The sequence below is a fragment of the Lentinula edodes genome (genome assembly GCF_021015755.1).
Source record: "Lentinula edodes strain Le(Bin) 0899 ss11 chromosome Unknown C8R40scaffold_16, whole genome shotgun sequence".
In the NCBI taxonomy this organism is placed as follows: Eukaryota; Fungi; Basidiomycota; class Agaricomycetes; order Agaricales; family Omphalotaceae; genus Lentinula; species Lentinula edodes.
This window is the reverse complement of record NW_025764322.1, coordinates 86,587-108,317: the sequence shown is the minus strand read 5'-3', so window position 1 is coordinate 108,317 and position 21,731 is coordinate 86,587. Positions and strand designations below refer to the sequence as shown.

At 47.1% G+C, this 21,731-nt stretch overlaps 9 protein-coding genes and 1 non-coding gene across 10 annotated transcripts; 4 read left to right on the top strand and 6 right to left on the bottom strand.

Moving 5' to 3' along the window:
- Positions 1-2,627: 2,627 nt before the first annotated feature.
- On the bottom strand, positions 2,628-2,960 carry C8R40DRAFT_1011474 (uncharacterized protein; the record flags this gene model as incomplete). Its single annotated transcript, XM_046222861.1, has 1 exon — positions 2,628-2,960. A coding segment is annotated over one exon (333 nt), but the record flags the coding sequence as incomplete, so codon positions are not given.
- Positions 2,961-4,228: 1,268 nt separating this feature from the next.
- On the top strand, positions 4,229-4,651 carry C8R40DRAFT_1102417 (uncharacterized protein). The gene is made up of 2 exons (XM_046227996.1): positions 4,229-4,503; positions 4,581-4,651. Exons 1-2 carry the CDS (start codon positions 4,246-4,248, stop codon positions 4,587-4,589), a joined length of 267 nt encoding a protein of 88 aa, XP_046086671.1. The 5' UTR covers positions 4,229-4,245; the 3' UTR covers positions 4,590-4,651.
- A 497-nt stretch (positions 4,652-5,148) lies between these two features.
- C8R40DRAFT_1044559 (uncharacterized protein) lies at positions 5,149-5,973 on the top strand (the record flags this gene model as incomplete). The annotated part of the gene is made up of 1 exon (XM_046224232.1): positions 5,149-5,973. The coding sequence occupies one exon, from the start codon at positions 5,149-5,151 to the stop codon at positions 5,971-5,973; it is 825 nt and encodes a 274-aa protein (XP_046086670.1).
- Positions 5,974-6,137: 164 nt separating this feature from the next.
- Positions 6,138-10,063, bottom strand: C8R40DRAFT_1102415 (Adaptor protein complex AP-3 delta subunit). Its single transcript, XM_046227995.1, has 13 exons — positions 10,042-10,063; positions 9,928-9,988; positions 9,672-9,867; positions 9,456-9,617; positions 9,168-9,402; positions 8,973-9,112; positions 8,711-8,924; positions 8,509-8,654; positions 7,991-8,460; positions 7,703-7,943; positions 7,158-7,643; positions 6,966-7,110; positions 6,138-6,908 (listed from the first exon to the last, which is right to left on the bottom strand). Exons 3-13 carry the CDS (start codon positions 9,825-9,827, stop codon positions 6,526-6,528), a joined length of 2,778 nt encoding a protein of 925 aa, XP_046086669.1. The 5' UTR covers positions 9,828-9,867; positions 9,928-9,988; positions 10,042-10,063; the 3' UTR covers positions 6,138-6,525.
- A 993-nt stretch (positions 10,064-11,056) lies between these two features.
- On the top strand, positions 11,057-13,250 carry C8R40DRAFT_1069193 (uncharacterized protein; the record flags this gene model as incomplete). Its single annotated transcript, XM_046226087.1, has 3 exons — positions 11,057-11,734; positions 11,786-13,061; positions 13,117-13,250. The coding sequence occupies 3 exons, from the start codon at positions 11,057-11,059 to the stop codon at positions 13,248-13,250; spliced, it is 2,088 nt and encodes a 695-aa protein (XP_046086668.1).
- A 218-nt stretch (positions 13,251-13,468) lies between these two features.
- On the bottom strand, positions 13,469-15,543 carry C8R40DRAFT_178010 (uncharacterized protein). The gene is made up of 2 exons (XM_046234261.1): positions 15,448-15,543; positions 13,469-15,331 (listed from the first exon to the last, which is right to left on the bottom strand). The coding sequence occupies exon 2, from the start codon at positions 15,289-15,291 to the stop codon at positions 13,495-13,497; it is 1,797 nt and encodes a 598-aa protein (XP_046086667.1). The 5' UTR covers positions 15,292-15,331; positions 15,448-15,543; the 3' UTR covers positions 13,469-13,494.
- A 187-nt stretch (positions 15,544-15,730) lies between these two features.
- C8R40DRAFT_177930 (uncharacterized protein) lies at positions 15,731-16,941 on the bottom strand. The gene is made up of 2 exons (XM_046234260.1): positions 16,903-16,941; positions 15,731-16,852 (listed from the first exon to the last, which is right to left on the bottom strand). Exon 2 carries the CDS (start codon positions 16,695-16,697, stop codon positions 15,894-15,896), a length of 804 nt encoding a protein of 267 aa, XP_046086666.1. The 5' UTR covers positions 16,698-16,852; positions 16,903-16,941; the 3' UTR covers positions 15,731-15,893.
- Positions 16,914-18,047, bottom strand: C8R40DRAFT_1102404 (uncharacterized protein). The gene is made up of 3 exons (XM_046227994.1): positions 17,520-18,047; positions 17,131-17,360; positions 16,914-17,079 (listed from the first exon to the last, which is right to left on the bottom strand). Exons 1-3 carry the CDS (start codon positions 17,786-17,788, stop codon positions 16,985-16,987), a joined length of 594 nt encoding a protein of 197 aa, XP_046086665.1. The 5' UTR covers positions 17,789-18,047; the 3' UTR covers positions 16,914-16,984.
- Positions 18,048-18,313: 266 nt separating this feature from the next.
- On the top strand, positions 18,314-18,396 carry C8R40DRAFT_t127. The gene has a single exon. It is a non-coding gene; the product is annotated as a tRNA-Gly (tRNA).
- Positions 18,397-20,839: 2,443 nt separating this feature from the next.
- C8R40DRAFT_1069191 (uncharacterized protein) lies at positions 20,840-21,626 on the bottom strand (the record flags this gene model as incomplete). Its single annotated transcript, XM_046226086.1, has 3 exons — positions 20,840-21,328; positions 21,386-21,467; positions 21,595-21,626. 3 exons carry the CDS (start codon positions 21,624-21,626, stop codon positions 20,840-20,842), a joined length of 603 nt encoding a protein of 200 aa, XP_046086664.1.
- Positions 21,627-21,731: the final 105 nt, after the last annotated feature.

Below are 21,731 nucleotides of genomic sequence, written 5' to 3'. Positions count from 1 at the left end.
ATAAGAAGATGGCCGAAGGGCCGATGTCTGATGTCCGTAGTTTCACTACTCTACGGCCCTTTCCTTTCCCTTCTCCGACTGCGCCTTCGCCGGCGCCGGTTCCTCCTCTACCATCTCCTCCTCATCTCCTTCCCCATCTTCCTCCAATCCCTGCTCCTCTATCTCCTTCTCTATTTCATGATCTTCCTCCTCGTCGCTGTCTATTACCCTCCTTCGCTTCCTCGGCAATCCCGACGGCCCGGCCTCCGGTACTTCAGGGGGTGTCCTCCTCCTCCTCGCGGCGTCCGTTATCAGCCAGTCCAGCTTGCGATTGAAGTGGCGATGGTAGGTATTTGCCTTTACCTGACCATCTCGAAGTTGTCGATTATCGGCGAGGAGCTGGGCCACTTGACTTTCAAGGACCGCCAGGCGCTCGCCGGTCGGATTGGACCCTCCCTCTCGCTTGACCGTGAAGGGCCGGTTGGAATACGAACACCGTACCTTGGCGTCGTGGCAGGGTTTGCAAATTATTGAGCTCCTCTTGCCAGCCTGCATCTGGCAAGGGATTTTCTTGTTCCTGCATCGTTCGCAGGGCGTCCGTTCATCTTCTTCGTCATCGTCGTCACCGCCGTCTCCGCCGTCATCGGGATCCTCATCCACGGGCTGGAACTCAGAACGTTAGTAAAGGCAGGAAGTACCAGGACATTGTTACTCACCTGGGCCTTGGACTTCCCTTTCCCTTTGTTCTTCTCCCTCCGGATCTCCACAACGGGCCTCCGAGGGGACCCCGAAGTCTCTTCTGGCGAAGATCCTCGCCGACTGCGGGCAGTAGCTGCTGCTGCCATTCTCCTCCTCCTTTCCTCCCTCGCCGCGGCTTGTTCTCGCGCCTCCTCCGCTACCTTCTTAGCTGCCTCCTCTTCGGCTTTTTGTTTCGCCGCTGCTGCCTTCCTCTCCTTCATCCGACGAACCTTCTCCTGTGCCTTCCTCAGGACCTCGGCTTCGTCCTCATCCAGGCCTTCTTCCTCAAGGGAGTCGGGATCGACAGGTTCGGTGGGATTGACCGGTAATACCAGTCGTCGGTGTTCCGAAGGACCGGCGGTAGAAGAGGAGGTGGTGTAAGTTTGAGTACGGCTAGTCGACATTGAGGACTTGGGTTTTTGGGAAAAGTTAGGGCCCTAGCGGCAAAACCTGGCCCTTTTTATAGGGACAAAATGGCGCACGGACCAGCGAAAAATTTTCCTTCGAATTGTACTTGGTCTACGGTGCACCGAAAATTTTCACTGATGACTAACGCCAATTCCCGGTACCAACGGCTTTTGAAAATTTTCTTGCTGACTGATAGGCCGAAATTTCCGATGCTGACGGCCTTTAAAATTTTTCCTTGTTGACCAATCAACTCCCGGTATTAATGGCTTTCGAGGGCTCAAGCCTAAGAGGGGGATACTGTCAAGTCCATGCAGCGGGCCTCCATTCCGCCGCTCGGGATTCCGAAGATCTGCTCCTTATTGTTATCTCACTCTTATTGTTCTTTCTCGCGACACATACCCTTTCGTTCTAGTCCCTTCTTATTGTCTTTTACTCTACCCTGCAGGTACTACTCGTATAGCTCCTAGTAGTTAGTCTGGCGCTCCGCACCGCTGCGCCGATCTGTAGATATAAATACTGCCTGTACGCTACTGTAGTTCCTCAGTTTAATTATCGACTTAGATTCCCTCTTTCACTCTGTGCTCCTCTAAGTCTTCAGGCTTACTGCCTTGAAGTTCTCTCTACTCTACCTTAGGACTTATACGTTCTCTGGTTCGCTCCTCGTCACCGGCGTTATCGCCGCTCCGACTTGGCTGCTACTCAGCTCCTCTCTTCTATACTCTCGACCTCCGGGGACATACGGCGTAACGGCGGTGTTGTCAATAACTTCACTACTGTCCCATTCGTATTCCACACTTAGACACTCTGTGACCTCTGGCACGGTTACATGGGTTGCATGATCTTAACACCGTGTTGCCGATCAGCGCCGTGTCTCGCATAGTGATCTATCCTGCTATCTACGTTTCTGCTCCACACTCCACACCGGTGTTATTTGACGCTGCAAATATGCCGAGCGATGAGAACCCAAATTATAAGTTTTGGCACCTTTTCCAACAACAAGCTGACTACAAACGTCACAGTCTACAGTGTACTTTCCATCCTGGAGATAAACATCATATGCAATGATGCGATCGCCAGTAATAAGTCTCGCTGTCGTCAGAGGGGAAGCATTCTTATTTTGAGAGATTGTTGGCATTGATAATACATATAGAGATGATCCAGTGAAATAATATCAGGCAAGTGTAGTTGAAGAAGATAATTTTCCGCTGCATTGCAACATGTATTGCCTCGTATACACGGAAGAGGGGATATCTTTCCAACAGCTCTACACACTAAAGCACAATCTGATAACTGTGAATCAAGCGCACGGCGCTGATCGGCAACACGGCAATACAGTGACTAAAGCTGTTGCCAAACAACCCCCAACGGGTATTGCGATCTCAGCGCTTTTATCCTGTGGTGCCCCCTGGAATATGCTCCAAAGCGCAAGCAGCCTGCCTTGCTAATTCTTTGGCCAAGTCTACACGTAAACGTCGTCTCTGGGGAAAATCCAAGATTGCTAGCACGCTGGGTCCAGCCAACGCGGAAACAAGGAATTGATGACGACCATTGGGCCCATCAACAAAAAAATGGTCTTCAACAATTCTAAAATAGTGAGACGGTCCGGTCCGCTGTAGCAACTTGGGGATAACTAGGTCGGGGTAATCGGTAGTTGATTCATCAGCCCGCAAGGCCTTGACAGCTACTAGTTTTCCAGAGCCTGTGTCTGAAAACTTTCCGTCGCGAGCTAGCCAGATAGTAGACGATCCGCCGAATCCAAGTTTATGTATAATCCTGTAACGCCCGGCAGAAAATTTATCGCCAATTTGCACGGGATGGAAACCCCCAGGTTGGTAATTATCGACATTCTCCACCTCGTCAAGTTGACTGGGAATGAACGGGGACTCGAACCCTAGTGCAGAAGGCATCAAACCAATTGCACCACGAAGTACTGAATCATTCATGACGAAACGACAAGGTTATTCGTCCGTATTGAATATTGGTCTCTTTGCGCCATTGACTTCCTGCAGTGAGCATAAGTAACCCAGAATCTGCCATGAGAAGATAGAAAAGGCAACCTCAGCTTATAATAAATCCGTTTGGGTTTTGCGCTGCGAAGAGATATACAGTGATCTTGGAGTCCTTGAGACACTTGGAGTCCTTGATACACTTACCGTATTTTTTTTTTCTTGGGACATATCCTTTCATCTTAAGTATCTCAAAACAATAAAGCATATATGATGTATGCTTGGCCAAAGTCCCTAAGTATTTCCAGTAATGGTTATAGAGATATGAATCAAATATATCGGATTTTAAGGCCCATCAGAGGTCGAAAACTTCTAACAAAGTAGCGAAAGATACAAACGGATGAATTACAATTTAAAACCATACTGCAGCATATACTTGAGCTTGTCCTCTATCACCTCCAATAATAATTTCCACTATACAGGTACAGATACAGTCAAAATGTGCAAAACAATTTTGCGTGACATGAAATAATAATGCATGTTGCGGTATGGAATGATTCAACTCTCTCACACCCATCGCACACCAAAACAAAGATTTCTGCGCGCGTGCGCACTTGTCAGAATGGTCGGGAAATCACAGTCCGATGATCTTACAGCCCAATTGAAACGCGAAGACCATACCAAAAGACTTAACGCAGCTCTTGCGCTCTATGAATCTCAGTCAGAACTGCCTGAAAATGAACACCTATCACTTCGAGCCATTGCAAAACAATTTTCAGTCGACAAAACGACCCTTCATCGTGCAACACTCAAAGTAAATCAGACTATTCAGGAGTTCAATTCAACCAAGCAGAAGCTGACTTCTGCTGAGGAAGAAGCCCTAGCTGACTGGGTGTTACGCTTGGCTGAGCGAGGTTTACCACCGACTCATTCACAAATTAAATTTTATGCAAATGCCATTCTTCAGAAGCACCATGGACCAGCTTATAGCAGAGTTGGCTCTACCTGGATCTACGAGTTTCTGCATCGACACCATGAGATCTCCATGCATTGGAGTAAACCACTGGACACACAGAGGGCACAGGGTTTGAATCCTGCGGCGGTTGACAACTGGTTTGAATTAGTGAAAGAGGAGATTGTAGATGCAGGAGTGAAACCCGAAAACGCATATGGAATGGACGAATCATCTACTCCTAGAGGCAATGTAGCAAAAGAACGTGTCGCCGGTGCACGAGGTACCAAAACTCAGCACCGACAGGGGGGTGCAAATTGGGAGAACATAACATCGGTAGTCACCATCTGCGCTGACGGTACAACACTCAGACCAACAGTAATTTATAAGGGTCAGAAATTGTACACGAGGTGGACCAAGGATAATGTTGCAAATGCAACGTACGTGAAGCCTTTTGCTTTTATTGATGCCTCAATTGATCTAGACGTTTTCGATAGGTTCACAGTATCAGAGAATGGATGGACAGACAGCGAGATTATGTGTGAATGGATACGAACCGAGTTTGATCCTGCGACGCGCGACAAGGCTGGTGGCAAGAAGTGTGTTCTCTTGATGGATGGCCATAGCTCACATTTCACTCCCGAGGTAATTGAATTTGCTTTGGCACGGAACATTGCTATTCTCGGATACCCACCACACTGCACCCATGCATTGCAAGGATTGGATGTTGTTTGCTTTGCAAAGATGAAGGCTGAGTTGAAGGCTTCAATATCGAGCTTTGAAGATGAAAACCAGTCCGAGGTTCAGAAGGATGACTTCCCACTCGTCTTCGGCTGGGCATTCAACATTGCATTTACGCCGGAATCTGTGAAGGCGGCCTTTCGTGCGACAGGTGTGTTCCCATTTCATCCAGGTGTGATCACACCGGAGCAGATGAAGCCTGCGGAAACAACGTCAATAAAAGGGTCATTCTCGCTCACACAAACAAGCCCGGTGAGAGCTGTGATGAAAAGCTTCCATACCTACGTGCCCACATCGTTCGCTACCTCACCTACACATGCACATGCTCCGCAATCAGTTGCTTCTTCGTCTCGAATGATTCCTCCCCTTAGTCCTTCACAACCGATGGCATCGACCTCGCGTGTAAGGCTAGCACCCACATCCCCTCCACTCCGAAGACAGTTAACACCTGAGCCTCAGGATACACCATCTAAGCGAATGCGCATCCTGTCGAGTTCGCTAGCATCCACGTCCTCCGGATCCTTCCTAGTTTCAAAAAACCCCTACACATCAAGTACACCTTTCCCTCGAATGCTCGAAAAAGCACCGCTGAATTTAACAGAACCAGACTGGAATTTGATACAACCAGGAGCGCCACCATACGACTCTCACTCACAGCTTGTGGAAGAGAACCGAAAGCTTTCCAATTCCCTAGAATATGCGAAGGATTACATTCTAGCATATGGAGAACGAGAAGAAACTTACGCAGCTCAGATGGTGTTACAGGATATGACCCTCTCGAAGATGAACCGTGCTCTCCATGCAAAAGAAAAGAAGAGGGCAGAAAAACCTGATAACGAGGTATTGCCCAATGAGGGAATGGGCCGACTATGGACAGATACAAGGATCCTTGAATTCCAACAGACGAAGAAGGCAAGTAAGGCAAAAGAGGATGCAGAGAGGGAGGAACGAAAAAGGAGAAAAGCTTTGAACAAGGTAGCAAAAGAGACAGCTGAGAATGAGTGGAAGAGTATCAAGAAAAAGCACGATGAGGCAGTCCAAAAATGGTCGGCAGTATGTGCAAGTCTGCGTATCAAAGGAGCGAAGGTGAAAGAGCTTCCGAAAAAGCCTACGCGCATGACAAAAAAAGACCTTATGGCCCATTGTAGCAGTAATGTCTCGGACGGGAGTGAGGATTCAGACGACGACGAAAGTGATCGAAGCAATTAGCGCGGCACCCGGGTAATGTTTAGCCGATGCTGTCACAGGTGTCTCAAGGACTCCAAAGCCGTGACATTCACCGTAAACATTATTTAATTCTATAGTAATGGTTATCCCTCCTTGAACTTTGAAAAAAGTAGATTCCAATACTTGTAACATACTATACTTTGTTTCTAGATACTCAGATTTGAAACATTGTTACATTAACGAAAGTCGCAAGCAAAACTTGATGTTTTGTCTCAAGGACTCCAAGATCACCGTATAGACGACTCGGACTACATAAGATTCGGGAGTTGCATCGACACTCACGTGACTGCTCAACGATTCTAGTGATGTCAAAAGACACATGTACGGTAAGTTTTCAATGATAGTCCTTTGACCATGCATCCGCCTTAAATGCAAACCGAAAGCCCACCTGAGTTGCAGTAAATATACATGTAAGGCCATTTGAGATAGGAGCAAGCACATTCGATCAGTCTCATCGTTCGGAATGTTGCTACTCTGCGTGAACGGTACATCTCGACGAATTCATATATGATTTATTGAACTATCTAATCTTGCCTATGAAGCTGCTACCGCCTTGGGCCGTTTTTTCTTTCCCGTTACTGTTCCTGGGGCCTTCTTCTTTTTAGACTGCACTTTGACAGGCTCCGGTGTCGGAGTAGCCGGTTGACCATCCTCGTCTGCCACCTCGTATTGTGGAAATGAGGATATTGAAGCAGTTAAACCGGAAGATAACCGTGCAGGTGCGGGACTTGCGGTTCGTGAGATGATAGATCCTGGGCGAGACCCCGGCGTCGGTGTAGAATGATGTGACGAAGGACTAGAGTTGGTTAGGGCAGCAGCTCCGGTTGGCATTTCGCCGACTCGGTCTATGTAGAACGGTTCAGGTGAATATTGGAAGGGCGTTGACCTCAAGCTTGGCAGTCGCGAGTCTACTGGTCCTACAATAACGTAGATGTTAGCAGAATCTACGTTGATGGTAAAGGGAAGATACACACCTAAGAAGGCTGGCATACCTTCCAGTTTGACTACGGGTATTGAATCGAGGTCCACGTCGTGAGGAGGTGAAACTGTTTTTGAGGGTTTCTTATCCATAATATAGTATGGGTCATCACGTTGGCGTTCTAAGCGTTCCGCTCGTCGCTACCAAACCATTAGGTTGCGAGATTCCATAAAAACAACATACGTACCCGTTCCCTCTCTGTGCGCTGCTCCTCGGTTTCTGTCTCGGACTCTAGAGGTATCAAGGTGACTAGTCCGTTTCCATTGTATCCATGTTGTTTACCATTCTCTTCCCGTTGTTTCTTTTTGCCCTTATTACCGGAACCAGAAACACCATCTTTCCCTTTCTCCTTCTTGATCTTCTTCTTAGCCTTCTTCTCGCCAGGTTCCGACAGGGAAAGGGGGTCCGCGGGAGGTGGTACAATCCATGCGTCGAGATCCAGGCCCTCAGGTATCGGCACACTTTCTTGGGCGTGCTGTGCTACCGGGTTCAGTTCATATGACGAGAAGAGAGGCTGTATGATAAAGAGGGATTTCGGGAAGCGGGGTTCTGAAATTACATCGGAGTTCGCATAAGATGAACTAGACTCATCGAAGGGATTTCCGGTCGATCGGGGTCGATAGGTATTGAGGTCCGCCAGTATGAAGTTGAATAATTGGAGAGTGTTCGCAGCCTGAGGATGTAAACGCAAATCAGCAGGAGGTTGAACTGGAGCAAAATTCGAAGACGAACCCGTTCCTGGACTTCAATGTGTGAACTGTTCACGAAAGGCCCAACACGTTCAATAACCATCTGAACGACAGCTTTGACCTCGTGCAGATCGTCGTCAATCCAGCGCTGTGCCACCTCCGCCGCATAGAAACCGAATATCTTCGTTGCAGCCTGAATGTACACTGCGATAATATCAGGGGATAAATTTGATATCCCCGGCTGTAAGATCAAAGGGAGCAGCTTTTGCGGGTCAGTCAGTTCACTGTACAACGTTAGATCATAGACCAGTACTGGAGTCGATGTACATACCTGCAATATTCCCCACATATGAATGCAGCTGCCCACAAGACCTCGGAGCAGCTCCCTTCATCTTGAGCGTTTCGCAACATCGCATCGTCGCTCAGAAGAGCGAACATAAGCTTAACCGCGTACCTCCGAGCAACCTTGACACGACCGACGACGTCGACCATCTGATCTCGAATTTGTACGCCCACGTCGACATTGGCTACGTGCGCCAGATCGACCAGGACAGATAGATACCACTCAAAGTTGGTAACGTTCTCGTACGTATTCTGAGAACACATTTGTAGTATTCGTTGTGAAAGAGTAAGCCGGTATGCTGGAGACGCTGAAGGCGAAGGAAGAGAAGGTTTCACAGTAGGTGGTATGGTATGCTGGGCCAGTGACTCTGCAGCGGAAGGTACATTTGAACTGGATGTGTCGGTAACGAGATGTGAAAGGACTTGTTGAACAATGTTTTGCAAATTCGTTTCGTCTACCTGTAGGAGAAGGTTCAATGGGCACTAAAAGGTAAGGATAACACATACCATTGCGGAAATCAAATCTAATGCACGCATTCGGATGCTGATATCTTGGTCATTGACGCTGGCTAGTATAGTATCCTGATATTGCGCGACAAGATGTGGATGGGTGGGCACGATTTTGACCATTGCAAGAAGGGCGATATATTTCACTGCCAAAGGAATTTCAGTTTAAACTTAATCGCTGGTGATGATTTCCGTTACCTACAGTTTTGGTCCGAGTCCTGAATAAACGCCGCTAGCTTTGACACACATGTTCGGGCAAGAGCATCTCCAGAAGATCCCTCAAGCATACCGCCAATGATACATGTATGGACGCACTCGTATAACAGGGAAATTGCCGGCGTGGTGCTGATCAGTTCAGTGATTGGCGGTTGTAGTTTTTTGACCAAGCGGGGTTCATACGGTGACAATGTACCAAACTAATTTTTGTAAGTATAGCTTCACAGAGAGACAAAGGTCGCAATTACCAGCTTAATGATTTTGATGAGCATCCAGTTATTCGAAGAAGTGGTCATGAGATGAAATAATGGCGGGGCGAGTGCAAGGTAATCTTTGGGATTGTGAAGGGTGAGTTCGCACAGAACGTTGACGGTAGCAGCAATGACGCCTAAGTTGCGAGCTCAGCCACAAACTACGAAGGGATACAAAGCACGCCCACATACCAGCATCCGGGTCCTCCAATTTATCCTTTAATCGAGATACAACCTGTGTCGATACTTCCGGGTATCTCTTGACGAGTTTATACAGAGCAAGGACGGCTCTTTTGCGGATTGCGGGGCGAGAATGGGTGAGCATCTTGATTAGTTCAGGAGACAGATCACGAGCCAGGTCTGGAGTAAGGATATGTGAGATTCCATTCAATGTGAGAGCAATATCTGCCGGAGAAGAAGTCAAATCCTTGGAGCCATAAATGAACAATATAGACTGGAATCGTTTGAATAAGCGCGAACCTTCTTCAGCAAATTAGTGGTTAACATTAAGACGTCTGTATCCTGGTCAAACGACTGTATTGCCCCGAGATATCCAACACTCTTGAGATGCAACTTAGGCGAAGACATAACCTCCACGACATGAAAGGAAGCCCAGCTCATGTCATAGCCCATCATATCAAGCTAGGCAGTAAGCAATCAATCATCGATTTCGCTTGTAGAAGCTAGACAACATACATAAGTTAGTTTAAGGACGGCCCCAGACTTAAGCACCATGTCATCACTTTTGATTTCCTGTCTAATTTCCTCTATAGCTTTTGCTATGAACTTGGATTCATCCGCCTTGTTGGCACGCAACCCGCGTATCAAGTCTTGTAATGTGCGCTCCCACATCTTGCATAGAGTTGAAGGCCTTTGGAGGTTTCAAAAGCCTCTTAGGAAGACCAAGAGGGTTAGGGAATGTGGTACAGATGGACAGTGAGAGTGTGCTCACTATTCAGGGATGAAGGCGGCACGGAGCCCTAATGTAGGGTCCCACAAGCGCCAAGGTTTTGGTGGGGACGATGTTTTATTCCTTTGATTGCATTACCGGAGCTCACCGCTCCAGTACTTCGACCACAGATGATTAGAGATCACTCTCATTGGATCCTACCTCTCGCTGGCCTCTCACTCTCGTTTATAATCCTTTTTCGGTGCATCTACGTTATATCCACGATCTGCTGAACCAAAACCTCAGTAGACCTCAGTTTCGGGCTTTCCATATGTGTCGAGTCCGTAGAAAGGCTACCCTTGATTTCTAATCATACCCATTGTTGAACTACATACACCGGACTTGAGAGTGCGCGATATATCATTATCGGAGGGTTGGTCTTCTGTAACCTCCGACAATTTAACTATCTGTACCGAGGTAGTATCGCTACCGCGGCTCCCGTCCGAAGAATCCTTTCCCATTCAGTGAGTTCCAGTATATCTGATTTACTTTTTTGCTAGTTCTTCGCTGAAGTTAACGACAGCAGATGTTCAAATGTCATATTTTCACATTACTATCGACTATGTATCTTCAACTTGGCTTGATGATGGTGAATTTTAACCTGAAACTTGGATCCCCAGAATGCATAGTTGGATCATGAATGATTGTCTACCCGAGACAATGAATAGAAGTGCTCCGGAGGGATTCAAGCTTTTCCAATCCCAACTCCGTCGCGGTTGTCTTTCCCACTCATGTACTGAAGCTCAAATCCTGTTCGTTCACACGAGGATAGTTGACGATGATGTGCATGATACCGTAGCAACACGACTCCGTAGAGGGTATGTGATTCATCCGTCCATCTCCGAATCCCGAATTTTCTGAATGGTTTTTGACTACATCTCGCAGAGCCCTGTCACTGAGTGATACGGATGTTGATTGCAGATTGGTGCCACCTCTTGCCGCCTTTATCATGGCCTCCGTTACTGAATGTACCCTCTAGTGCGGTGTGATCTGGTTTGATCAAACAAAATTTGCCCGTTCTTGGCCTCATAAGAGGAACAGACACCCACATCTTGCTGTTTCCGAACGTTCCTTCCTACCAACACCCGCGAATAAACCTTTCTCCCGGCTGTTCCAAGTTCCGTCTTGGAATATGACGACTACGCTCTCGTTCTCTGATAGTAGTATCCTCTCTACTCCCGAGCTCAGCTCCCCCAGTTCCGCGTCGTCGTCAAATGACAGCTCTTCATTTTATTCAGCTGTTTCTTCCGGTGACTGGAATAGCATAGAATCGGAAGCTTCACTTGTAGCTTCGACTCCCATTTCATCTGACAACAATTCCGAGTCCGGTTACACCTCCCCTTACCCTCTGAGCTTTCCTTCCAAAGCCAATTCTACCTCCGCGTCTGTGATCCGATCTTCTGTGAAGAACATCGCGTCGTCAAATGGGATCATTTTTGGCTCCTCATTTGGAGAACAACGAAGAGCAGATCGGCGAAGGCCTACCCCGTTACCTCTGGTGGACCCATTAGATGAAATCCTTGCTTTACCTCTGGTCGGTTTCTCTGCCGTATCAACCTCCTTGACAGATGTTTCGGTTATTGAGAGAGGAAGGTCTATAACTACGAGGGGTGCCAGGAACCTTCTCGGACGAAGGGAATCGAGCCATGTATCAGACGTACGGACGGAGCGGATGAGACTCCAACGAGTGAGCTCCCTTCCAAGTATCCCTTCGGCTACATTGGATCCTTTTTGGGAACTATCTCCAGAGGCTCTGAACAGCAAATCGGAGAAGGCAGTTCAATTTGACGCTGCGGATGCACTGCAAGAGGTGTGTACATGTTTTCTTTTGTACATCAATATTTCCTGAACTTTCCTCGAGGCTGTACCGAGGTTTTATCCAACGCGTCCTAGTCATTTGACCGAAGACTGTAATACGAACGCAATGGCTTCCTTGGCTTGGACGGGAACACTTCCCTCAGCTCTCCCGTCATCCTTCCCCATTGCCAACACTGAACATGCATCTAGCGCGCACCCTATGAGCTGGACACTGACCAGCGCTTGTCGATCTACCTGGAGCTTGTCCGACTCGCCTGAGCCTGGAAGTGCTCTCTTCAGCTCAATCCCTAACCTCGATGACGTCTTTTCCCCAATTCCTCGCTCAAATACACCGGTCGTTTCAGAGGCGTTTAGACTTTTGGATTCAGACAGGCGTCGCCAAAGAAGACGCTGGACTCTGGCAATGGTAATCACGGACGACCGGATATCGGATGAGAAGCTTGTGGAAAAGTTAGATAGAATGATGGTAAGTAATATAGGTGGACATGTTAGTAGTGGTTGGCAAGAAAACACTGGACTTCGATCGCCTCTTTCCCCTACCTTGTTTTCTGCTGCTATCCCGTCGTCTAACATCTGCGCGTCTCCCAGAGAAGAACTGGAAGCAGAATCTGAAGTGAACGTGGATGAAGGAGACTGCAAAAACGTTGAAAAAAGAAATGATATCGTTAATGGTGTTCTTTTCCCCACTTCAAATAATCACTTTTCTCAATCTACCATCTGGAAGACCGCTCGGCGAACATTGTTGATATGCCGAGAACTCGTACGAACAGAACGATCTTACCTTTCCTACCTTCAAGTGATGCTATCGCAAGAGACCATGACACCTCCTCCTGCAATCCTTTTAGCTTACCTTCCTGCTCTTGTCCAAGCCAGCGAAAAGCTCTTGTCGCAGATGGAGATGAATCCTAGCGCAGCTGGGGTTGCAGAAGCGTTTTTGGCCTGCGAAGACCAGCTGGAGTTGGCTTTCCTAGGGTGGTGTGGTATAATTGGCGGATTTTTTGCCGGGGCGTATGATAGCCCGAGTATCAAGCGCGCAAGGACTAGCAGTGCGAGTTTCGGGAGGAAGGACACTAGGAAGGGAGGTTATTCTGACAGTAGTGTGAAACGACGGGTGGGCTCTTGGGGAAAGCGCCTCGGTTCCTTTAGATCACGGAGCTGGAGTATGAGCGGGAGGAGCGCTACCGAGCATGCTGAGTATAAGGTTGAAGTCAGCTTCGAAGAGAAGAAAGAGCTGAGAATGGAAAGATATGTTCACTCAGTTCGGGATCTGGCAATTCTTCCTACGCAACGTGTAATGAGGTACACGCTGCTATTCAGAGGTGATATTGACTTCTTACTCTTTTTCTTCTTCATGGCTGACATCTCCTTGTCAAGACCTGGGATCGCACATGCCGTCCCCTTCTGCGTCTCATGAAAAGGTTCAGATGGCCCTTGAGGCTACTATTTCGCTTGCTCAGAAGTGCAACAACGCACAAGGAAATTCAGTGTTCCTTCACGAGCCTCGTTGAAGTCGCACTGACATATTCGACGTGTACCTATTTATGCTTCATTCATGTATGCTCGCACTTGGTCTATCAATTTCATATGTCCCTTTTTCAAGTATTCACTGTGATACTCAACCACGCGATGCAATGGTCGCCGTACCAATGCTTTCTCAGGTCAAAAAAAAATTCTCTGTATGTCAGGTTTTCCCAATTTTAGCCTAAGTACAGGCTCTTCCGACATTTATTATGTTTACTGATACTGTCTAAGTTAACTAGAACACCCGATATTATCCACATATGCCTCGGTGTTAGTAAGAGTGTAATTGTTCAAAATATACTGAGGGAGAGGGGGGAAGAAATCCAATGAAAGGAGATGACTATTAGTATTTAGCACGTCAGGTAGGTAGTACATGCCTTGGAGCTCCGAATACAAAACACGGACCCGCATCCTATCCTGTAACTTTCTGAGCCGTTCAAGCAGACCCACATCAGTAGGTTGAGCATCCGGCGGCATCATGACATCGCACACTTTGAGCTTTCGAATTTGATTGTTTGAGATGCACCTACTTTCCATAAATTCAAGAAGCGCTAGAGTTGATACACCATTCAATCCAGACATATCGGGAGCTTCATAAGATTGGTGAATAACATATCGTAATGTTTCCAGGTGGGGGCACAACACAGGACACAGATGTGCACTAGTGCTAGTATCGGTGAGTTTCCTGAGAAGAGAGTCCTGAAATTGGTAGTAATAATGATTTCGCCCAGGCAATGCAGAAGGCCGAAGGAGATGGACACAATCAATTATTTCAAGCACAGCAAGATTCTGGGCAAGCTCAAGACATTTGATCAGAGCTTCAGATGTCATTGGGAACTCCAATCTCAAGGTATGGATTGAACATAACAAGTGAGTGAATGCCAAGTAATAGTCAACCATGTCGAGTTTTAGCGAGGTCTTCTGCCAAGTGACAGAAAGTACCTTCAGTGATGGACAATTGAGAGCATGGAATGAATCTTTGATGATTCGGAATGAAATTTCTGCATTCCAAGGTTGATCAGTATTATCAAAACGAATCCATAAAGAATGAAGGGAAGGGAGGTTAACAGGCGTCATTTGTTGTGCTGAATCACTGATGGAAATACGACATGTCTTCAATTTCGTTGTTTGACCGAGAATACCCAGTATTTGGTCAAGAGGCAGGCCAGTATGAGGATGTGTAGATTCCAAGACGAGTTCAGTTATGTTGGCCCATTCACGACTTGAACGAGTGTGTGTTTGCCGGGTGAATCCATTCATACTGAGTCTCTGAAGCATGGGCAGTTCAAGATATGGAGGGCCCACGAGAGGGATTGCTGTAAGGGTATCCCTAGAGTTCGAGTTCGGAACACTGATGGAAAGGCTTTCCAACATCGGAAAAGTTAAGGGAAAATGACGGTCTAGCATGGGGAAAAAACGTGCATCGAGATCGAACACAGCTTCTCTGAACCTAGAGCTAAACTTCATCAACGTCTGCAATATTGAGGCTTCGTTCATCAAGATTGGCCTGATTTTCTTAATGCATAACGATACATAAAGCGGAAGGACACCCGATCGAGCTATCCAACCACCGATGCCTTTTTCCCAGCATCTCAATGTCGGTTCTGATACAATAAGGATGTGGAAGGAATTCCACAGTGAAGGAATTTTAATCGCGATATCTCTCCATTCTCGGCAAACCATAGTCAAGAGAAGAGGCGCCTCCTTCAGTGTGCGCCACGGATATCTATCTGTAGGGAGACAGTGCACAAAGATCTCTGCGAGCGTCTCTGCGGGCAACCTACGAAGCGGAGCCATGAGCGCACGATGAGCGTACACGAAGGTCTTCACTTGGACACGCTGAGCGCGAAGTTCATCCAGAAGAGCCTCGGTACGAAAGATCTCGCTGTCTAGATGGGACAGTTCCTGCTCGGGTTCCGCTAGGAAAGCCTGTAATCCCAATCGTTCCGAAGGAGATGCAGCATAGTTGGTATCGAGAAAGGGGGCGTACGGGGACCGTAAGGGATCCCAGGAAGGATTGACTGCCATTTTCGATGATAAAACAAGTGTCGGGCTCTTCTTCAAGTCCCTAATATAAGAGGATACCTAATGAATAAATACATGTCAGTGTATACTAATAGTATCAGAGGTTTGGCTGGAGCTGGGTGGGAAACTCACGCGAAGATTATCAAGTCTGGAACGAACAAGCAAATTCAACGGCAGCCTGAACACTAAAAAGGGCAGATATCTCCAGTGGTGAGCCGGACAGATGGAAGTCAATGAGAAAGCGGCAATTCGAATTGGCACGGCTCTGCTTGAAGCCATGTGCCGTACCTTCGTGTATACGGATTGGGATACATATGATAATACCGTATTATGAGTGGGGAACAGTCAAAGCCGACAATATTTACGAAGGACAGAAATAAGTAACCAGTAAAGTACGTAGATGTTATATATATGATAAAACGATAGTAGATGATACAACAAGGGAACAGAAAGTCCGGATCCCAGCCCAACAATCAAGGGGATATAAAGAATGAATAAAGAAATGGTTCAGTAACCTGAAAAAGGAAAGAAGAAAAAATTCACCCGACAAGACGCAGAGGTAGAATAAGAAAGGAAAGCAAACGAGTGATATCAAAGTCTGGCACCTATATACCAAAGTATCCTACACTACCTTCCGCACTAAACGAAGCGTATCCGTTTTGCATCGCGCCATGTCCCATACTAGGCACACTAGGCACACGTTGGCGCTGCTGTTGATGCGAAAAGTATCCATTCCCATTCGTGGCGGTCAAATAGCCATCAGGGACACCCTCGTCGAACGGCGTACCTGGTAACGACGTCGAAGATTGGGACTGAGACGAAGGTGATCGAAGTTGCTGTCGCTGTGCTTGTTGTTGCCGATGCTGCTGTTCCATACCCATATTATGAAGCTGAGAAATATCACCCCCGTTACTAGGTACAAGCGGGAAATAACTTCCTGGACTCGTCGCAGATGCCGGTCCAGACAAAGGCGACGGACGAAATGGACTTCGTGGATTAGGGGATCGCCCACCGCCGTGACGCATTCCTTGCATGGCTCCATTAGAAGATGGATATGCATTCAGGTCGTTCAGGCGTGGGTGCGAAGTCCTTGAAGATAGTCTGGTGGGCGTAGGTCGACGTCCAGGACCCGAGAGGGTGTCGGTGTTCAAGGAGTTTAGTGACGACAGTGGGAGGTACGGAGCGCTAGCGCTTGCTGATCCGAGAGACATTTGTGATGTGAGATAGGGAAAGTTTCCTCCGGTGCTACTGAACGACTCGTATTCTGGTTCGCGGAAGTCTTGAACCGGAGACTGCGAAGGGGAAGACGATGATATAGAAGGTGAAGTTGACGGGACAATTGGCGGTGGCGGGCCGGCGTAAGACGTGGAATGTTGATGGTGGGGATAAGACGTAGAGTAAGAGGCCATTGGAATAGGTGTGGGAGTAGTGGATGAGTAATCGGATGACGACGATGAATAAAATCCATATTGTGAATCATGCGGATAATTGAGGTATGGATGAGGGTGAGGTTGAGGTCGAAAGCGATGACTATGGGTGTCTCCGTTGTCAAAATGACGGTTCTCTAAGCAAAATTTTAGTTGCTATAGTTTCGGAGACATGGTAAGGATTTACCATTCTGGTCATTGACATTGTCCAAGTAACCTACTGAACGAAGAACGGTCAGTCGACATAGAAACGGAGTGGAGGTCTCGAATCAATCACCATCTTCTTTTTCTTTCTTCCTGACGGAGGATGGATCGGAAAAGTCGTTCCGACCCGGTTTAGACTGCGATAAACCTGGATACATCACTAAGATACGCCCATTAGCGAAACAAAGTGGTAGATACGAATCAAAGTCACCATCGGGATTTCCAGAGCCTTCGTAGCCCGTGGACGTGACTGGACGTGCCTTTGACGCTCGACGACCGCCACGACCAGGGACAGGCGTTCCATTTCCCTGAGCTTGAAAAGCATGTTTGTTCGCCGCGACCATGTTTGCATGGACTTTGCCGAGTTCACGCATCATCTGCTCGTTCATAGCCTGGTCATCGGTGTGTACAGTTTGAGCATGTTGGCGGAGATTGTCGAGACTGTTGATATGAGATTTGTGGGGATATGTGGAGATCCGTTGATGAAAAAAGATGATTGGTAGAGTAGATCAGGACGCCGTAATGAAAGAAAATGAAAATTTGAATGAAGAAACATGGAAGAGATCGTCGATAGAATTAAAGTTACAACTGATAACTTACCGACTGAAAGTCTTTCCACAATGACAAGGAAACGGTCTCTCGCCCGTATGTTTCCTTATATGCCTGGCTAAATGCTCTGAGCGAGAAAAGACCATCCGACAATCTCCATAACCTCTACATTCAAATGTTTTTGAAGGGGGAGGACGGACACGTTTTGCAGGAACAGTGCAAGTTGAGTCGGTAGATTCAGCATTTATGTCAATATCCGACGTCGTGGATATGGTGTCCTCAGGGAACTTGGTGGCGGTGACAAGATTATTAGCGTCCATTCAAGTTTTTTTTTTCTTGTTTCTTCAGGACCCAGGTACAAGGATGCTCTAAGGTAAGGGCGGGGAGACAGTAGACAGGGCGCTGGAGGCGTTTAGTGAGCGTTTTGGGGGCTGAGGAGGCAGGAGGGATTGAGGAACGAGCAGGAACCAGGAACGTTGTGATTGTAAACAGTCCCCAGACTCCAGGCTCTCAACCTTATATGGACTCACCCAAAGATCGTGGAAAGTAAAAGGTCAGATAGGGTCTGATGGAATTGACAGGGAATATTGTCCGTTTTTGGAAATCTCGGTCGATCATCAGCCCATCACCGGTCCGGCTATTCCCGTGAGCCCAGCCTTTTCCTTTTATGGATGGATTATGACATTTCTCCGACGTTGTCGTAGACCTTCCCGACGCACACCAACATAAAGCCAATGAGGAGGAGGACAACAGAAGAGAGGTGGTGAGTTGATAAGATCATCTAGTACTGGTGATAAAGGCACTTGTAACTCAATTCAAAACTATTTATTCAGTTATTTCACAACACACCGTTGGTGAAGTGGTTATCATGCTTGCCTTCCATTCCTTGTGGCAGCAAGCGGCTCGGGTTCGATTCCCGAACGGTGTATTTGCGATGGAGGCTTTGGAACAATTATTTTATCTTTTCTTTCCAAATAACAAGTATCTCGAGCAAGTCCTATACACTGTGTACAGAACCGCAAATTCCTCAAGAATTCAATTGCACTTTTTAGCTTCGACCAAGGTATTTCCTTCTCTCCGAACACTGCATCTAACCTCAGGCTGTGTACATTTGCTCAACACATCCCGCCATACGAAGTCTAGACTCTAGACTTATTCTCCTACATCTACGCCGTTGATGGTCGTGGCTGCGCATGTCAGTTTAGATTTTTTTAACACTCAGCGAAGATCCTCTCGAGTCTCGACTGTTGATGGGATTTTCACCATACACTGACCTGGGGTTCTCTGGCGATCCGAAATTACTCCGATGACCGACATCCATTAGTATGGGTGAAGTTTGATTAATTCAGGACCTTCACTGAGTTTTCCTTGAATCCTCCGGATCTGTCACCGTTCTGAATACCTGTCATTTTCCTGATTATCTCTTCGTAATTCCTCCAAATTCACTATGTAAATCCTTCTAGCACACTTCTAAAACTCATCTTTTCCCTCTTGCTGACTCCCTGCGTTCTCTTCGGTGACCTTGATTGACAGCCTAAGAAACGACATCTACCTCCAGCATCCTACACCATCCCATATCTCACACCTACGTATGATTGCCCCCTCCTCCGTCACTCTGCGTTACACTGGCAAGGCTCCTGAACCTAATAGGGCTGCTCAATTCTTGCCTCACCTCACCGCCTCACCTCACGAGCTGTCACGGAATTCCGCTTTTGGATGTCTGATTGATCCGGGCTGATTTACCTCGCCTTGTTTTCTCGTTTTCATCCTCTCATTTTCGTTCGACAAGACTGTCCGGTTCATCTTCGTTCATTGATGGTATGTAGCTGGTACACCTACCTTACAACAACACTATCAGTAAATTCTCCATCGAAATTTTGTGCTTCTTCATCTTCAAAGCCATTATCATGTTGAAAGGAATCATCATTGGAGTTATCAGAATCCTCCATGAGCTTCCATGAGGTGAGAGGCAACAGTAGGCAACAGTAAAGGCTTGCGCGACATTGAACAACTCATTCAGCACCTCTGCACAAGTAATCTGAGAGACTGAGGCATAATGAATATAAAGTCTTGCTGCAACTACTGTATATTACACATATGGTGCCGATCAATCGGACATCCAAAAGCGGAATTTCGTGACAGCTCGTGAGGTGAGGTGAGGTGAGGTGAGGCAAGAATTGAGCAGCCCTAATATACTCTACCATGACTCCTGCTATATGCTCCACCATCCCATAGCCTATGTAGCAGTAGACGTAGACAGTAGGTTCAAGGCACATCTTACACAGCGGGATCTCCACAGCCCTACTCCCATAATGACAGAGAAGACGCAGAGTACCGGTATAGTATGTCATACAAAGCTCCCTCGAAAGGCTCGCTCAGGTTGAGATTGTTTCTCGCGAGCTATGTATACATAACGGAGGAAGAGAGAAGCTTGACTCGTTGATCAGAGACTCGAGATATTTTTTTTTCATCAGGCAGTGGGTGTCGTTATACATCCAAATCGCAAATGATCATCAGAGAACCGGATTCACGACTTGGAACTTGGAAGCAAGATGGTAGAAAAGACTTGTCTTCACAAAGGCTCCAAACTTCAAGGAAACATCAAAATGTATGGAATTCTTACCCTGATTTTTTTCGTTACATATTTCCCTTCGGGGCTCAGTGCGCCGGGTGCTTGTCTGTGCTTGTGTGTACAAGATGTTGCACTGCTTGAATCTTGAGAATTGAACAGCAAAAGGAATACGACACTGGTATATGTTCGTCGAGTACGAACTTTATCGACGTCATTTTGCATCGGGGAGTGTGTGCAAAACATGAACTGGATCTTGTTGGGAGTGTGGAAGCCGCACTCTCCTTTTTACTTTCCGTCAAAGTGGGGGCAAGGTGGAGAGTACAGTATCATCCACTGAGAATTTGAGATGCGCAACCGTATGTTGGTGGGAGCGGGGGTGTCACCCGGGGTATCAAGTGTCCTCCGTGTAGACCACCGGCGGTATGTTCGCCTTTGGGATCCTGAAGTATGGTTTGATCTTTCAATTCTGCTCAGCGGGACCGTTGTGACTTTCAGTATGTATACAAAAGCGAAGCAAGAAAAGAAAGTCGGAGTTTCAAGATCAGCCATAAGACCAGCCATCCAATGACGCCCCAATTCCAACCGTGTCAAATCCGATTGGTCATTGAGTACCCACAGGTAGGTAGAAACGTATCAAGCTTTGACCCGAGTGACGATGGAAAAGAATTGATGACCCGGTATTTCCTACATGCCCTCCTACACTCATAAATCATCAATGAGCCCCCAGCGGAACAATGATTTTCGATCGATCCTTCCAACCAAACCTCTGCCTACCTCTGCAGCAGAGGAATGACTGCGGTCATGCGAGATATCCCTTCAAGTCTAGATCATATACCGTCACTCTACCGAAGAAGTCCGAGCTTGTTTCGAACGTAAGTCTGAGAGCGGTGATTCCAAGCTTATTGACATCGTGTTCCATCTCAGATGTTGGATTTCCAGTATACGTGTTGCCAAGATCCGTAAAATGCGATGGCATGGATGCAGTCGCAGGTAGTGTTGATAGACCCGATGGTGATATTGGCGCAGAAGGTGGTGCGATAAACGCAGCATCAGATAACGAAGGCAACGTGAAAGTCTGCTTCCGATTCGCGTCCTCGGGGTAAATGTACGTGAGGAGCCTCCAATTTGCTTTTCCCGGTAAATCGGAATGGGTGCGATCGACAGACCGGGCATGAATCGCACAGGTACGACCGACAAAGCCACCTTGAAAGGTTATTGAGAGTAATTTCGGGATGACGCCGCGTGGTGAGGAGGAAGGTAAGATGAGGGTGATTGTTTGTGGAAGACCCTACAAGAAAAGAGTACATCTAGTGGGTTAAACAACCCTCTTTATGCGAGAACGTACCTGTTGACTTGTCCAGCACGTCTCTGGACTACCATCAACAAGATTCTTCTTCCCGACGGATTTGTCCAATGTCGAGCTAACTCTTTGAGTTTAAAAAAATTGCGTAGTGTAGAAAGAATCGCGAATAAAGAAAGAAGAGAAGAGAAGAGGACGGTCGATGAGCTCCTCGGATTACTTTTGTATGAATCAGAAGAGAGATACACACCTACTTTATCACTGTATCAGGCGATATTAGAGACATCATCTCTGGATTATGTCGATCTTCGTTCATTTTTTGTGCGGTAGATGGAGAGAAGAGAGGGAAGAATGTGATAAGATAACAGATAACGAATAATATTGGTCTTTG

Bases quoted from the DNA above. Each gene is read 5' to 3' on its own strand.
- C8R40DRAFT_1102417 (XM_046227996.1), top strand. From the start codon at position 4,246: ATGGACGAATCATCTACTCCTAGAGGCAATGTAGCAAAAGAACGTGTC.
- C8R40DRAFT_1102415 (XM_046227995.1), bottom strand. From the start codon at position 9,827: ATGTGGGAGCGCACATTACAAGACTTGATACGCGGGTTGCGTGCCAAC. The intron at 9,618-9,671 runs GTATGTTGTCTA...CTTACTGCCTAG, and splicing joins CCGTCCTTAAACTAACTTAT to CTTGATATGATGGGCTATGA. The intron at 9,403-9,455 runs GTTCGCGCTTAT...TATGGCTCCAAG, and splicing joins CCACTAATTTGCTGAAGAAG to GATTTGACTTCTTCTCCGGC.
- C8R40DRAFT_178010 (XM_046234261.1), bottom strand. From the start codon at position 15,291: ATGGCAGTCAATCCTTCCTGGGATCCCTTACGGTCCCCGTACGCCCCC.
- C8R40DRAFT_177930 (XM_046234260.1), bottom strand. From the start codon at position 16,697: ATGGCCTCTTACTCTACGTCTTATCCCCACCATCAACATTCCACGTCT.
- C8R40DRAFT_1102404 (XM_046227994.1), bottom strand. From the start codon at position 17,788: ATGGACGCTAATAATCTTGTCACCGCCACCAAGTTCCCTGAGGACACC. The intron at 17,361-17,519 runs GTAAGTTATCAG...TCATATCAACAG, and splicing joins TGTGGAAAGACTTTCAGTCG to TCTCGACAATCTCCGCCAAC. The intron at 17,080-17,130 runs GTGACTTTGATT...GGCGTATCTTAG, and splicing joins AGGCTCTGGAAATCCCGATG to TGATGTATCCAGGTTTATCG.